Consider the following 15,036-nt stretch of genomic DNA (forward strand, 5'->3'; position numbering starts at 1 on the left):
TGAATCTGTCCGTCCCAAGAGGCTAGTCGCACTGTTCCGCTTGGCTGAATTTTCACAGGAGTTATGTTGAAACACTTAATCACAATCTTAGCCTTGTCATCTGCTATACCCTTAAACTATTCCCAGGGTATTCATCATTTGCAAAGATCGCTTCTGATCACCTGTGTTTCCTCACCACCTACATTCATTTCAAATTCCATCTTCCTTCTGCTTCTGTTTCTGGATTAAACTCTTATTAAAGTTGCTTGCCATTAAAAATTCAATTTCTGAACATTTAGCTGTCTATCAGCCACATATTTTGCTCTTGTTCATTTATTCAGCTATTACTTCACCATCACCTTGCATGACCTTCTCCTGAACAAAACTGGCCAATCACATGTTGTGCTTAGCCCTCAAATTCAAATCTACGACAACCTGAATGTATTTCCTAACCGAATCAGACATCCAACATAAAATCTCACTGGACCACATCAAGTATCAAATGTCACCATCTCCCCTGTCGAACTATACAATACTCCAGCATGTAGTCTCAATAGACAATCAGCTGTGGAAAGGAAATGGAGGTTGGTTCAGGGTGGTTGTTGGAAGGGTCAGAAAGTTGGAAGATCGAATCAGAACAGAAAATGCTGGTGATAACTAGCACTATTGGTGGCAACTATGAGGAAAAGAACAGCATTAATGGTTCAAGTTCAGAAGTTTTCATTAAAAAATCACATTGCTAAGTTTTAATGTGCAGTTTTCAGGAACGAAGGGGATATTGCCAACTTGCCAATGGAACAGAGGTCTGAGGAGAAACAATTGTTTCAGCATCAGGGTGCATGGATACTATGAATGAATGATGAGGACTCATCATGAGTTACGACAGTACAAGATGACACACACCCCTAATAACTATCCTCTCTTCCAATTCTTTTAACCTTGACCTCAACACTGGCCAGGATGCTTCTGCTTCTCTATGTCTATTGATGCTGCCTGGAATTTCCCTTCTGAAGTCATTTCCCAGCTCTCTCTCTCTCTTTCTCAACAGCCAAATCTTCCAACAGCATTTTAATCATCTAGCTTCATCTTTTGACAACATCTGTGACATATTCTGAGACAATACAGTGGCTGTAACATAGCAGTAATTAAGAATATTCTGATCAGTCAGAAACTAAAACCACAGCCTCCCTCTTTCTCTCCACAAAATTATACCTTCTTCTGCTCAACGTAATCATGCAATGACCCTTCTAAATGCTGGACTGGATTTGACTCAAGTCAGTCAATGGCAAAAGCTCTCCAAGGCCCCAGTGTGTACCCATCACTCCATTTCCAAACATCGAGTCTATCCTCTCACACACATCTGGATTCATAACCACAGAGAGCCGGCTATCAAATCTGAAGGGTATGAAATTTGACATGTGTTTACATGAAACACTGTTGGGAAAACCGACAAATGCTCCAATATTATACATATTGAAGCAATAATCTAGTCTCCATACACAGATGCTATCTGAACCATTGACCACTGCCTAAAACATTAAAATTTTGTTCTGACCTTCTTTTAAACGAAGGCTCTAGTTTAACATAAAGACCCGGTTTGAAATGATGCAAGGCAACAGCATGCAGCTAAATTATCCATGCTACTCGTTCCACAGCATTGTGTGGTCTATCAAAGTAGAATCCATTGGAGAGTTTAACCCTGCAGTGTGCACACATCATGTCAGCCAAGCATGTATGAGGTGCTTGAAATTAAGTTTTTAAATACTTAAATTAGTACCAGTTGCAGCAGGACACCAAGTAATTTTAAATGCCAAACATGTGAGACTTTCTATTTAAAGTGGTCTCTTACAGCTTGCTGATATTCAAAGTTCCATCAAATCATGCACAGCTTTCTTGAGACACAACTGGAGTTACAGGCAATGCAACAGGAAAATTACTGAAATGAAGATCAGTGATACTGAAGGAATGTGGCAATAAATCACCATGTCTGTCTCCGTGGTGGGAATGTGGTCTGGTTTTGCTCTTTTGGTATTTGTGCACATCAACCACATCAGATTTGCAATTCCTAAACATGTCACAAATTTGGTCCCTTTATAGAGGGTCTTTTGGTACATGTTTTGAAAACAAAATTGCACAATGAAACACAGATGAGTGAACAGTCCTCTCTTCGGTGCCAAGCAACAAATGCTTCGCCACAAATATCTCAGCAGGAATAGCACATACAGCTCCAAAGCGATTCATCGCAGGACTGGATTTGTGGACTTGGACAAAATTTGCACATGGCTTGGCAAAGGAAATATCATGACCTCAGTTTTCAATTTAAAATGTCCTCAGTCACACAAATCCAAATTCAAGATAGTCGGAACTGCCGATGCTGGAGAATCTGAGAAAAAACAGTGTGAAGCTGGACGAACACAGGATGAAGAAGGGTCCTGACCCGAAACGTCAAGCTTTCCTGCTCCTCTGATGCTGCTTGGCCTGCTGTGTTCATCCAGCTTCACACTGTGTTATCTGCAAATTCAAGATTATTTTTTCAGCCTAGAATAAACAGAAACATGGTGGATAAAAGCAAATTGTACCCAAACTTTTCATTATTTTCCATTATCTAATTTTGAAGATTTACCTTGGACATAAAACATGAAGTGTCCTTCTGTCACCATAGATACTGTCACAAATGGATTTCTCCAGCACTTGCTTTATACTTATTCAGAATACTAGTCCTAAGATTTTCATGTTGTTATCTAAGACTATATCCTTCATATGTGTTTAGAGACATATCAGAATCGCGACCTTTACACACTTCCAACTCATTACACAAGGGAGAAAGGGTAATGCGTTTCAGCCCCTCACACCGCAGATTCAAAAATGCTGCCTTAATGCACAAAGAAATGAAGCAAAATGGCAATGTGACTAGCTATTTATGCTGTTGCTTTCTTTTTCTTAAATGTCAACTATTAGCCCTCAAAAGAAAGTGGAAGGGGACAACAGGCAGGAATTACTAATAGAAATCATTTGTCAATACTCTCGTGATTTTAGTCCAGCATTGTTTATGGCATATTATAATCACACTTCAGCAAAACTGTTGCCATTATATTCCGTTAAATAGTATTTCTGATCCAAAACCTGTAACACTTGTTAAGTCATCTATTATGAAAGGTCATTATCACTTTAAAACAAAATGACTTGCCTGTAGATACCCAGTTTGACCCACACTATTTCCTTATATCGTGATTTCTTGCCAGCCTTACAGTCATTGCAATACCAGTTCCCTTCCGGCATTTCAATCGTCAGGCATTCAGGATGGAAGGATGCTGGACAGGATTCACAGCACAACAGGCGGCCACCTGAATACAGAACAAAAAAACTTTCTTAAACATTTGCACAAACATGCTCAACTACTGCTGCTTTTATTAGTGCTCACCACTTTAAAGTCACACAGACATGGGCATTTCAAGGTCAATTGAGGCAATGCTCAGTGAGGAACATTGATCACTATGGGTCAGCATCATGCAGGTACACAATTCCCTACTGCAGACAGGGATCTTCAACATACCCAGAACAACTGAGCAATGTCCCATTTTAAACTGCAAAGGCTGAGTTCTTTAGAGGACTACAGATTGAAGATAAATACAGCTCAGGTGCCTTAACTTTTTACTTTAAACATTTAGTTATAATTTTTAAACTCAAAAGTTGTGACTTATTTCATTTGAAGGAACCGAAGGGATTAATTTTTGTTGATTAATATGTAACTGTGTTGCTTCGTGAACCAGACAGTTATAGTAATAGGTATTAGAGCGGGTAGCAATGTCATATCAGTTTGCACCTTACTCCTCCAACCCGAAAGTCAAGCAACATGATTGAACATCTTACTGCACTGAAGTTTGGACCGGTGTGCACGAAGCCAATAACACAAAATAATGTCAGCTGCAGCAATGTGTCATAGACATAATGCTCATCACAGGAGAGACGTGGGAGAAAAAAAAATTAGACCTGAGAAATACAAAGCCATTTTGCCAGAGCTGAAGAGGGAAGTTGCTCAGTTCACAGTTGTTAACATGAATCTCTGTGCAGATGAATACACAAATCTGCTGAGCAGAAGTAATGGAAGCAATCATCAATGTTGACCAGACAGTGGCAGTGGGTGGTATCCCAAAGAATAATGAAGTGGATATCAGCATGATCAGGGTCAGTTTATCCTGAAGGAATGGGTATCCTTTCAGGGAAAATCTCACCACTGGAAATATTACTCCAGGTATGCCATGTCCCCCCAGCCCACTCAACATATACACTGTATTCAGATCAACGCTGATGAAGATGAATAAAAACACATGATGCAATGACAGACACAGCAGCTGTGACATAAAACATGCTCAGGAACTGTTTCATTGCTGGCAACTCCCACACCCTTTTACCTTGAATTACATGCATTAAACATTGGAAGGACTCATCAGCTGGCAGCAAAATGACAGACACTGGGAGGGAAAGCAGGCTGGAAATTTATTTTAACTTGGGGCATGAACTTCATGGCATTGCTTTGGCTATCTCCAGTATTTCCTGCACAATATTCAAATCTCTTGCAGTCAACAGTACCGAACAAGACATGGAACATGGAGCAGACATGTCTGTTTCTAATGATCACCCAATGCAAATTTCTACCCCCAGTTCTTGGTACAATCATGCTTACTTGTTAAAAAGTGGGAGCTGCAAAAAAAAAGCATTCTCCTCTAATATCCCACAAAATGTAGCTTGCCAGCAAACCCAGTTATCCATCCAACATGTAAAAGCATGGATACAGCATTCTCCAGCTAATGAGATAGAAAGGTGAAGCAGAAACTTGGAATAAAAGCATTAAGCAGGTAAAGCAGTTACGCCTTTCATTGGACGCAGGTTAAGCAGCAACCCATTCATGCTAAGCAACAGTAGGGCTCAAAATAACTGCAAGGCTCCCTCCATTAAACAAATTATTTCACCCAGAATAATAAGTTGACCAGTCAGATTAAATCAAACACAGGAAGTCTTTTTTTTGCCACCATGTAATCAAAACAACTTGATTTCTAATTACGTGCCTATTCATCAGAAGTGTAACTGGATTTTTGGCCTGGTATTTGATTTAACCATGACGAATTCCAGACAGTTACAAAGAGGTGAGCCAAAGAGGGCAGAAGGAAACTGGCCAAGTATGACAATTCCCGATGTGAAAGACAAATTCCAAATGAAATTATTTTGTATCAACAAGGACACGATCACGTGACTATTTGCTTTCAGAGCTGTAGACAACTCTCAAAGATAACGCGTGCAAGACTGCAAAGCAATCACAGCAACATGGCATTGAAAACAACGAACATCGGTAAGCACAGGCTGGGATATCATTATTGAATGCATGAGGCATACCCCAGGGACTATGTTCTGTCCGAGACTACGAGTTAGAGTCCAAGAGTGAATCAAAAAGCCATGGAAGAGTAGAACCAACGCACAAGGGTAAATCAGGAGCTCAGGGCAAATAAAGGTACAGAACCACAACAATTCATGCACACTGTTTAACCAGAAAGAAAAAGAAACATGTGTTTCCATGTTTCACTCAGACAAGATGCATCTTGCCTTATATATTTCCAAGTCCAGACAATTAATGTCTTATGCTTAAAATGAACTTATGCAAAAATCGAAATACACAAATGGTCGGAAGTAAACATGCAGTGATTTCTTTCTCACTGTGAGAATGTCTTCTGTGAAAACCAACAGAATGCATATTCATATTTGGAACATACAGATTCTTTGATAAGGCGTTTTTCCTAATTCTGATACATCACTATTGTGTCATAAAAGAAACTGCCATTCTCAACCTATCTAAAATATAGCACTGGTAAAGGATGATACTATCCATGCAAAATTATTGATCTGAAGGTGATATGAAGAAATCCTGTAATGGTACAGAAAACATGTCCAGTGACAACTGCACCACTTCATTCTGAAATGCATGACACGGATTCGAAAGTTGACCTTGTAATTATTTCAAGCCCAGGCTAACTGAATCACTCAAATTTGCGATCATTAAGTAGATCGGTCAAAAAATAGACACGTGAAAAAATTCAGTTTATACACTTTGATGAGCAAGATCACACAGGATTGAAAAAAGCCACAGATTTAGCAGATGCGGGGAAGGGATAAAAGCATGGTAGGTGGTAAGAAAATTCAAGCACATATGGTTCTGGAGATAAACTGGTTTTTATTACCTTTCCCACATTTCTTTACTGCAGTTGACGGTGAGGGAGGAATCATAGGTTTTTTCAACAACTCAGCCGAACGATTTGACTCGCTCAGGAGGTAGTGCGACTTATAAGTATAAGAACTGATAAGGGTTTCGGATTGGTCTTGCTCAATCAACCCTACATGAAACAAACGAAAAACATGAGGTGCAATGAAAAGACCCATGATTCCCCCCGAAAAAAATCTGAAAAACATGAATTTAATCTTGAAGTTTTTTTTCTCACAAAAAAAAGGGAAGAAAAAAGCTCTTTAAAAAAAAGATCAACTAACACATGCTCCATTTTAAGCTAATGCATCACAGAAACCGAAGGCAGGGGAAAAGTTGTCTTACCTCTGGCACAGATAAAGCACCAGCTTACATTGACTTGGAGAGACGCACGACTGCCTTTCTTCAAGCTGGAATGGTTGTTGCAGATGATGCTTTGGGACGAAAGGACAAGGCTGCCAGCTGCAATACAACTCTCCCCTATGTGATAAGCCACAGGACACCGCAAACAGCGCAGCATGCGACCTGGCCACATATAGAGAAAACACAACTCTTTTTCAAAAGGACTTGCCAACTGTTTGGTGAGCTAGAACAGCAAAAAGAAAATAAGTCTGTCCTGAGCAAAACTCCAAATAGGTCATCACATTGCAAGCCTATCAACAGATATGCTTGATATGAAATACTAACTTGCAACTTTTATTCATGAGCTGAACTTCACATCAAGTGCACAAGATGGTGCACTTTCTATATTTCCAAGGTAGGTTTTGTTCATTTCCCTTGACTGAGAAATCGTACCCTGGCATTGGGAAGTTATTGAAATAGTCCTTTCATGAGTAGTTGAAGCACAATGGGATAAGGGGAAAAGCAAAGACAGCCCACGTCATCTTGTTTGTATCATGTATGGGACATGTGAACAGCAAGCTGAGTTGAGGGTATCCCTCCTGGCATTACTTTCTCCTCTGATTAACCTTTAACTCAGACCTGACTCTTGCCAACACTGGCATATTTCAGGTTCACTGTGGAGCCAAACCAACCCCTCAAGCCCCTGACACCAAACCAGCCCACCCAGTCTAGACCATAATGATCAAACTTCCAAATACACCACCGTTCCTGACAGAGCCTTGACTGCACCATAAGAAATCCTGTGCAGTGCCCCAGTCAAACGTGACCTACCTGTCAACCCCTTCAACTACTGTCCCATAACCCATTCCATCACTGTCTATCTCCTCCACTCTGTCCTTAATCCTCCCCTCACACTCATTTTTCCTATCCACTCCCCCATCCTCCATTTCCTCCTGTCCCTCACCTCACTACACCTTCCTCCTCCCTTTCAATCCTTGGCTCTCTTCCATATCCCTCTTCCTCTGCAACCGCTCTTAGACCATCTCTTCCCTCTCCTCCTTCCATCCCCTTCTCCTTCACCCACTCCTCAATCCCCTACTCTCCTGTGCTTCACCCCAGAAATCTGAAGGCCTCAACATGAATAATCTCTGCAAACAATCACGTTAGCAGACATAACAAGGTGTACAGCTGGACAAACACAGCAGGCCAAGCAGCATCTTCAGAGCAGGAAAGCTGACCTTTCGGGCCTAGACCCTTCTTTAGAAATGGGGGAGGGGAAGGGGGTTCTGAAATAAGTCGGGTGAGGGGGCAGGCGGATTGAAGATGGATAGGGGAGAAGGTGGGTGGAGAGGAGACAGATGGTCAAAGAGGTGGGCATGGAGCCAGTAAAAGGTGAGAGTGTAGATGGGGAGGTCGGGAGGACAGACAGGTCAAGGGGGCGGGATGAGGTTGACAGGTCGGAGATGGAGGTGTGGTTTGAGGTGGGAGGAGGGGATGGGTGAGAGGAAGAACAGTTTAGGCAGGCGGGGACGAGCTGGGCTGGTTTTGAGATGGGGTGGGGGGAGGGGAGATTTTGAAGCTTGTGAAACCTAACTGCCGTCAAGACATCAATCGCTTCAACCTCTCCACTCCCTCACCCACTCCAACCTCTACACCGCAGAACGTGCAGCTCTCCACTCCAATCCCAAACACGTTGTAAAACCTGGGACAAGGGAGGCGCAGTTGTAGTGTGGCGCACTGACCTCTACATTGCTGAGGCCAGGTGCTAACTCTGCAAACCCTCCTCCTTCCACTCCCTGGATCATGATCCCACTCCCAAGCACCAAACCTTAATCTCCCATACCATCCACAACCTCATCACCTCAGGTGACCTCCCACCTACAGCCTCCAATCTCATTGTTCCCCAACCCTGCACCACCCGCTTCTATCTCCTTCCCAAAACCCACAAACCTGACTGTACTGGTCAACCCATTGTGTCCGCCTGCTCCTGCCCCACCGAACTAATCTCCACCTAGCTCGACTCCATTTTATCCCCCTTGATCCAGGAACTCCCTACCTACATCCGTAACACCACCCACGCCGTCAACCATGTCTCCGGCATTTCCCGCAACTCATCCCTCACCCCCCCCATCCCCGCAATACCAACCAAAAAAAATCTCCCTCATCCTCACATACCACCCCACCAACCTCTGGATCCAACGCACCATCCTCAGACACTTCCACCATCGGCAATCCGACCCCACCACCAAGGACATTTTTCCATCCCCACTCTTGTCTGCTTTCTGGAGGGACCATTCTCTCCGTGACTCCCTTGTCCGCTCCACACTCCCCTCGTGCCCCACCACATCCGGCACCTTCCCCTGCAACCACAGGAAGTGCTACACCTGCCCCCACACCTCCTCCCTCATCCCCATCACAGGCCCCAAGGCAACTTTCCACATCAAGTGGATGTTCACCTGCACATCCGCCAAAGTGGTATACTGCATCCGCTGTACCCGTGATGGCTTCCTCTACATTGGGGAAACCAAGTGGAGGCATGGGGATCGCTTTGCAGAACACCTACGCTCGGTTCACAATAAACAACTGCACCTCCCAGTCGTGAACCATTTCAACTCCTCCTCCCATTCCTCAGACGACATGTCCATCCTGGGCCTCCTGCAGTGCCACAGTGATGTCACCCAAAGGTTGCAGGAACAGCAACTCATATACCGCTTGGGAACCCTGCAGCCCAATGGTTTAAACTTGGATTTCACAAGCTTCAAAATCTCCCATCCCCATAGAGCATCCCAAAACCAGCCAGCTCGTCCCCGCCACCCAAACTTGTCCTTCCTCCCACCTATTCCTCCTCCCACCTCAAGCCCACCCCCATCTCCAACCTACTAACCTCATCCTGCCCCCTTGACCTGTCCGTCCCCCGTGGACTGACCTATCTCCTCCCGACCTCCCCACCTACACTCACCTTTACTGGCTCCATCCCCACCTCTTTGAACTGTCTGCCTCCTCTCCACCTATCTTCTCCTCTATCCATCTTTGATCCGCCTCCCCCTCTCTCCCTATTTATTTCAGAACCTCCTTCCACTCCCCCATTTCTGAAGAAGGGTTTAGGCCCGAAACATCAGCCTCCCCGCTCCGAAGATTATGCTTGGCCTGCTGTGTTCATCCAACTCTACACCTGGTTATCTCGGATTCTCCAGCAGCTGCAGTTCCTATTATCTCTGATACAACATTAGCAGACAGTTCCTCATTGAATTGCTCTGGCTCGTCATGTGGTCTGATAAGGGTCGTTCTCACATTATTTGGAGCTGGCATCAAACTGATGTTCTCACCTTTTGTTGCTTTAGCCATTTCACAATTGTCTGCTAAACATGCCAAACAGCAGTGCAGCGGGCAACGGAAACCTTTTCCCTCAAACAGTGCAGAAGAATAACTTCTCAAACAGGATTCATGGTAAAATCGTCCACACGAGTTCACCGAACACCTTTTCACAACCTTCCCAGACAATTTGCAAGAAAAACAAGTGTGGTTTCCTGTGGGAGGACAGATGGACCATAACAGAAAAATATTGAAAGTAGAAACAAAGTCCTTAAAATATTCAGCAGGTCAGACAGCATTGGCAGACAGAAACATACATTAATATTTTGATAAATGACACACAAATTTCAAAATTGCATTTGCATCACAGAAATATTACAATTCCTAAGTATGGAATTGCAACAAATTTGAATCCTTCGGTTGTTTTAAAGTTACAATATTAACTTTACAATTGCAGTTAGAAGCCACACAAAACAGTGACGTTGGAGATTTTTGCTGATCAGCTACAAAACATCTAACCACCTAAATCTCAGCTATGCTGAGGTAGTTGGACAGTGGTAGCAGTGAGAATAGAGGCTACATCCTCAAGTTCTCAAGATGCCACAAATTTATTTTTGCTACGTTTTAACAAATCATAAACGCCTCGAACCAGCTGGAGAGTGAGCAAGACGGACATGGATTACAGTGAGATCATCCCAACTTTAAGATGTGAGCTTGTACAAGGAACACAGCTGAACAAATGCAGCATTCAACATTTGTTATTACCTGTAGTGCATTCCATACATGTGAACTTCCCATTCGGTAACTCTGCCAATCTGAGACACTCCATGTGAAAGACTCTGCAACACTCTCCCTCACAGGCCACAAGAGAGTCGCCTGGTTTCTCACAGATCTGAGACAGCAGATGGTCAAAATAAAAAACAACTTCAGACAAATGATCCAAATATAATCTCCAATATTTAGAGATGATTGTTTACTCTTTTCTAACCAATAATAAAACACCTGCCCTATCTACATTCCAATCAAAGATTTAAGCTTGCTTCCTCAAATGTTTCATGGAGGAAGATACTTAGAACATCCAGTGAACACAAAAGAGGAGGGAGAGGAAGTAAGTACCATAACCATCACTGGGGAAGTACTATTAGACAAGCTACAGCAGCTCAAGCAAGCCCCCAGGCCCTGACTGATTGCATCCTAAGATCCCAAAAGAAGTAGTGACAGAAGGTAATGGATGCAATGGCTGTAATTTCCTAAGAATCTTTAGATCCTGGAGAAGTAGTGGAGGATTGACAAACTGCCAAATTTGACACGCCAAATCAACAAGGAAGGAAAACAAAAAGTGGGAACTGTATGTCAATGAGCCAAAAATCTACTGTCAGAAAAATGCTGGAATCAATTATTAAGGGAACCAAAGTAACACATTTGGAAAATCATAATCTAATGAAGTAGAATGTTGGCTTCACAAAAGAGAAATTGTCTCTGACAAATTTAAGATACGACCAAGTGTCAACCAGAACGGACAGACGGGAACCAGCAGATGCATTATATTTGGACTTCCAGAAGGCGATCGACAAAGTACCTCATGAAAGGTTGACTCAATACGACAGCAGCCCAGGGTGTTGAAGGTAGTATAATGGCATAGGCACAGTTTTAGCTAATGGGCCAGCAATTGGGGCTAAGAGGCTCTTTTTCAGATTGACAACCTGTGACCAGTGGGGCTCCACAGGGATCAGTGTCCGATTGTTAATGATATATACTCATGACTTGGAAGAAGGAAGTGAATGCACAGTGGGTAAATTTGCAGATGACACAAAAACAAGTGGAAAGGCTGATGCAGTCTCTGATGAAGAGTCAGTAGATTCAGAATGTTAACCTGGCTTTCTTTCCACAGATGCTGCAAAACATGCTGAGAGGGACCAGCAATTTTTTGCTTTCATTTCAGATCTCTAGCATCCCCAGTAGGTGCTCAGTCCTTGTGTAAATTCAAGGCTGAGGCAGATGGATTCTGGAACCAAGGGTTGTGGCAAATGGGCAGGCAAGTGGGCGTGACAAAATTTTCATCAACCCCGATTTGATTAAACAGAGGAACAGGCTCAAAAGGACCAAACAGTCTATTCCATTTCTTCTGGTCTAATGGCATTGGATGATGGCAAAAATTAATTGATCATCACCACTTTTGGGATTTGGGCACAATGATTAGGGCTTCATGCTGCAATGAATCCAGTGCCCATTACTGCATACAACTAACCTGTGGCAAAACACACAAGCATTTCGACCCCACGCAAAGCAGTGTAGGCCAGCAAACAGCTCTGTATTCTCAGATTCAAGTATAACGATCATCAGGGATTTGCTCCTATCAGCTAATGCCAATGAATCATTTTAATTTTCATCAAATAATTCAATCAAGTGATCCACAATCATGGAGCAAGTCAAGTCATCCTCCTGCATAGCTCTCACCTGACAAATATTATCCTTCTTTGATGTTCCACTGCCACGTCTGGACAAACACGAATCCATGGATGCTTCATCCGAGACATCTGTACCTGGAAGAACTGCTGGACTGTCAGCTCTCTTCTCCAAGCTAACCTACAAAGTACAGAGAACTGAAAAACTTCACCTGGTCAACAGAATGCTCAGAAATACAACTCAAGGTGACTGATGTTACATAAACCAGGTTGAAGTGGGCCAGCACATTGGTTAGTCTTCTGGAATCTTTAACTATTCACCTTCACTGGAGTTCCATCACAGGAGAATGAACAATGCTCAGCTGTCACACCACAGAGATCATTCTGCAGTCATCACCAACAGCCTAAGCAACGAGGTCCAACATAAAATTGGCTGAACAGCTACTGCAAGTGAGGCCTAATGGAATGCAAAGAGGCCAATCTATCAGAGGTTAATAGCAAAGTCCAGAACTGTACTGCACAAACAGTGGCAGAGTTGTTACGACCCAAAACTAATTAAATAACACTGAGGCAGAACACGAGAGAGAAGTACTATCTTTGTGTATTCGCCAGTTCCAGCCAGAACCGTTGGCACCATGGAGTACTCATATATTGGAAAGGGATGGGTACCCCTAGGATGATCTGGCCTCAAGTCATTGGGTGATGTGACCCTTGCCCTGTAAAAGCCACTGGCTGAAATCAGAGAACATTACAGAAAGACGAGAAAGAGGATAAGAAGGGACACCTAGCAGCCATTCCATCAGTGAAGATTTTTCCTGACTCACCTTCATATCAAGAAAATCCCAAGTACTCTGTCAGCAGAGTTCAGTGAATTGAATCCAGCAGCCCAATCAAGTTCACCACAGCAGGTCACACATGTGTTTGTCAGGCAGTCAACCAAGTCTGTGGAAAACTCCACTGAATTCATTGTGTAAGTGCAGTTTCTTTAATTTGCCAGTATTTCAATACAAATATGTTTAAACAAATGACTTCAAGTCATACAGTAAGGGCACCTGGGTAAACATGTTTTATGAACAAAACAAGAGCTACAAGATGGCGGCACTGGCACAGTACAGCATGATAGGGCTCCTGATCCTCTATGTTCTAGGCCAGCTACATCCTTTGTGCTGTCTCTTCTTCCCTTTCTCTCTCTCTCTCTTTGTCTTTTCTTTAATCGAACTGGAACAGTGAGGGGGAGAATTGTCATGTGTGTAATGTTCCATACAAAGTAGACTTATCAGGTGAGAATTAGAATGAAGTTTATTGTCATCTACTCACATGAGTGCAGAGAAACGTTCATAAAGTAACCACTCAGAGCATCATCTTAGATACAAAAGGTACCCAAGGACAGGATCTTGGGAATAAATTAGAAAAATAAAGACGTCTGATGTCATGGTTTGTTAACATTTCCCAAGGGTTATCATTATGTCATTATGAATTCATGGTGAAGCCAGAAAAGTGTTGGAGAGTGACTGGCAGATGCAGTGGCAGTGCCTAGGTCAAGGACTTGTGGCTTTGGTAGGCCTGGGGTCTCAAATTGAGAAGTCGCATGAGTCGTTAGCTTCAGTGGAGCTTCGTGTCTGGAGCCTGTCTGCAGAGGCCAGTTTAGCACGAACTGGGCAGTGAGGTCCAGTGCAGACCTGGACTGGCATACACTGGCGAGTTTTGGGGAGGTGTGGGAGGGTTTGGTCGTGAGGCTTGGTGCTGACTGCTTGAATGGCTAATGCTGATGTTTTTGTTTGCTTGTTTTCAAATTATTGCTAAGACTTTGTACCTAGGTACCTCGTACCAAAGACGACACACAAGGACTGTAATGCTGAACATTTTATTTCTTTATTTTTCTAATTTATTCCAAAGATCCTATCCCTAGATACCTTTGTACCTAAGATGACACTGAGTGGTGACTTCCTAAACGTTTCTCGGCACTCACGTGAGTACATGACAATAAACCTCATTGTAATTCTCAACTGACAGACTACTTTGTATGGAATATTTCACACATGACAATTCTCTCCCTCACTGTTCCAGTCCAATGAAGAATAATGATCAATTTATAGCAAGGTGAATGGTAATGAGAAAGTAAAAGGAGAACAAGTTTAAAAAAAATTGAGTGGAGAAGGATTTCAATACCTCATGGCTTGAATCTGCAAATTCTTGGACAAACAAGACGAAAATAACTTGCAATTCTAAAAGTGAATGACCAGGTAAGGAGCCAATTCACACTGGACCATAAAAATGGAAATCCGTGATCTCAAGGTTAAAGGCTAAGAAGCAGAGAGCAAATGTAGGAATTTCGGTACAAATGTCACAATCACATTCTCATTCTGAAATAATGCTACGCTGTTCCTGTCTGACTTGCTGCAATCAATCTGGTGGTCACCTTTCCTACCTTAAAACCTGTCTTCACATTGACACGAGTTATTACAAGAGAACTTGAATCAGCAACTCTCCAAAATTCAGCATTTAAGACATAATTTCAGAACAAGTTTGGGAAATCAAATTAAAATCAGATGCAGCAGAGTACACTATAAATTTGCTGCTACTGCCAAAATCAATGAATCTTGACAGACTAAACTACAACGGTGCAAAGACCAAGCAAGTTCTATGGATATCCATCGATATAGAACTTCCCTCAACATATAGCTGGATTACACCTTCTGATCCCATCAGTCTTTCTTTTTCAACAAATCCGTTGATACGAATCACTTA

The 15,036-nt window shown here is 42.8% G+C and overlaps 1 protein-coding gene across 7 annotated transcripts in view; it reads right to left on the reverse strand.

Moving 5' to 3' along the window:
- The window catches only part of nsd3 (nuclear receptor binding SET domain protein 3), a 105,338-nt gene that overhangs the window by 33,370 nt on the left and 56,932 nt on the right, over positions 1 to 15,036 (reverse strand). For 6 of the 7 annotated variants that reach the window (XM_059641148.1, XM_059641151.1, XM_059641149.1 and 3 more), the window contains exons 10-15: positions 12,341 to 12,469; positions 10,649 to 10,775; positions 9,898 to 10,098; positions 6,575 to 6,754; positions 6,210 to 6,362; positions 3,167 to 3,323 (exon numbers count right to left, since the gene is read on the reverse strand). In XM_059641148.1, the coding sequence (XP_059497131.1) occupies positions 3,167 to 3,323; positions 6,210 to 6,362; positions 6,575 to 6,754; positions 9,898 to 10,098; positions 10,649 to 10,775; positions 12,341 to 12,469 (947 nt within the window). The remainder of the gene's footprint in view (positions 1 to 3,166; positions 3,324 to 6,209; positions 6,363 to 6,574; positions 6,755 to 9,897; positions 10,099 to 10,648; positions 10,776 to 12,340; positions 12,470 to 15,036) is intronic. The other variant, XM_059641150.1, reaches the window with a different exon arrangement.

This window comes from Stegostoma tigrinum, chromosome 40 (genome assembly GCF_030684315.1).
Source record: "Stegostoma tigrinum isolate sSteTig4 chromosome 40, sSteTig4.hap1, whole genome shotgun sequence".
In the NCBI taxonomy this organism is placed as follows: Eukaryota; Metazoa; Chordata; class Chondrichthyes; order Orectolobiformes; family Stegostomatidae; genus Stegostoma; species Stegostoma tigrinum.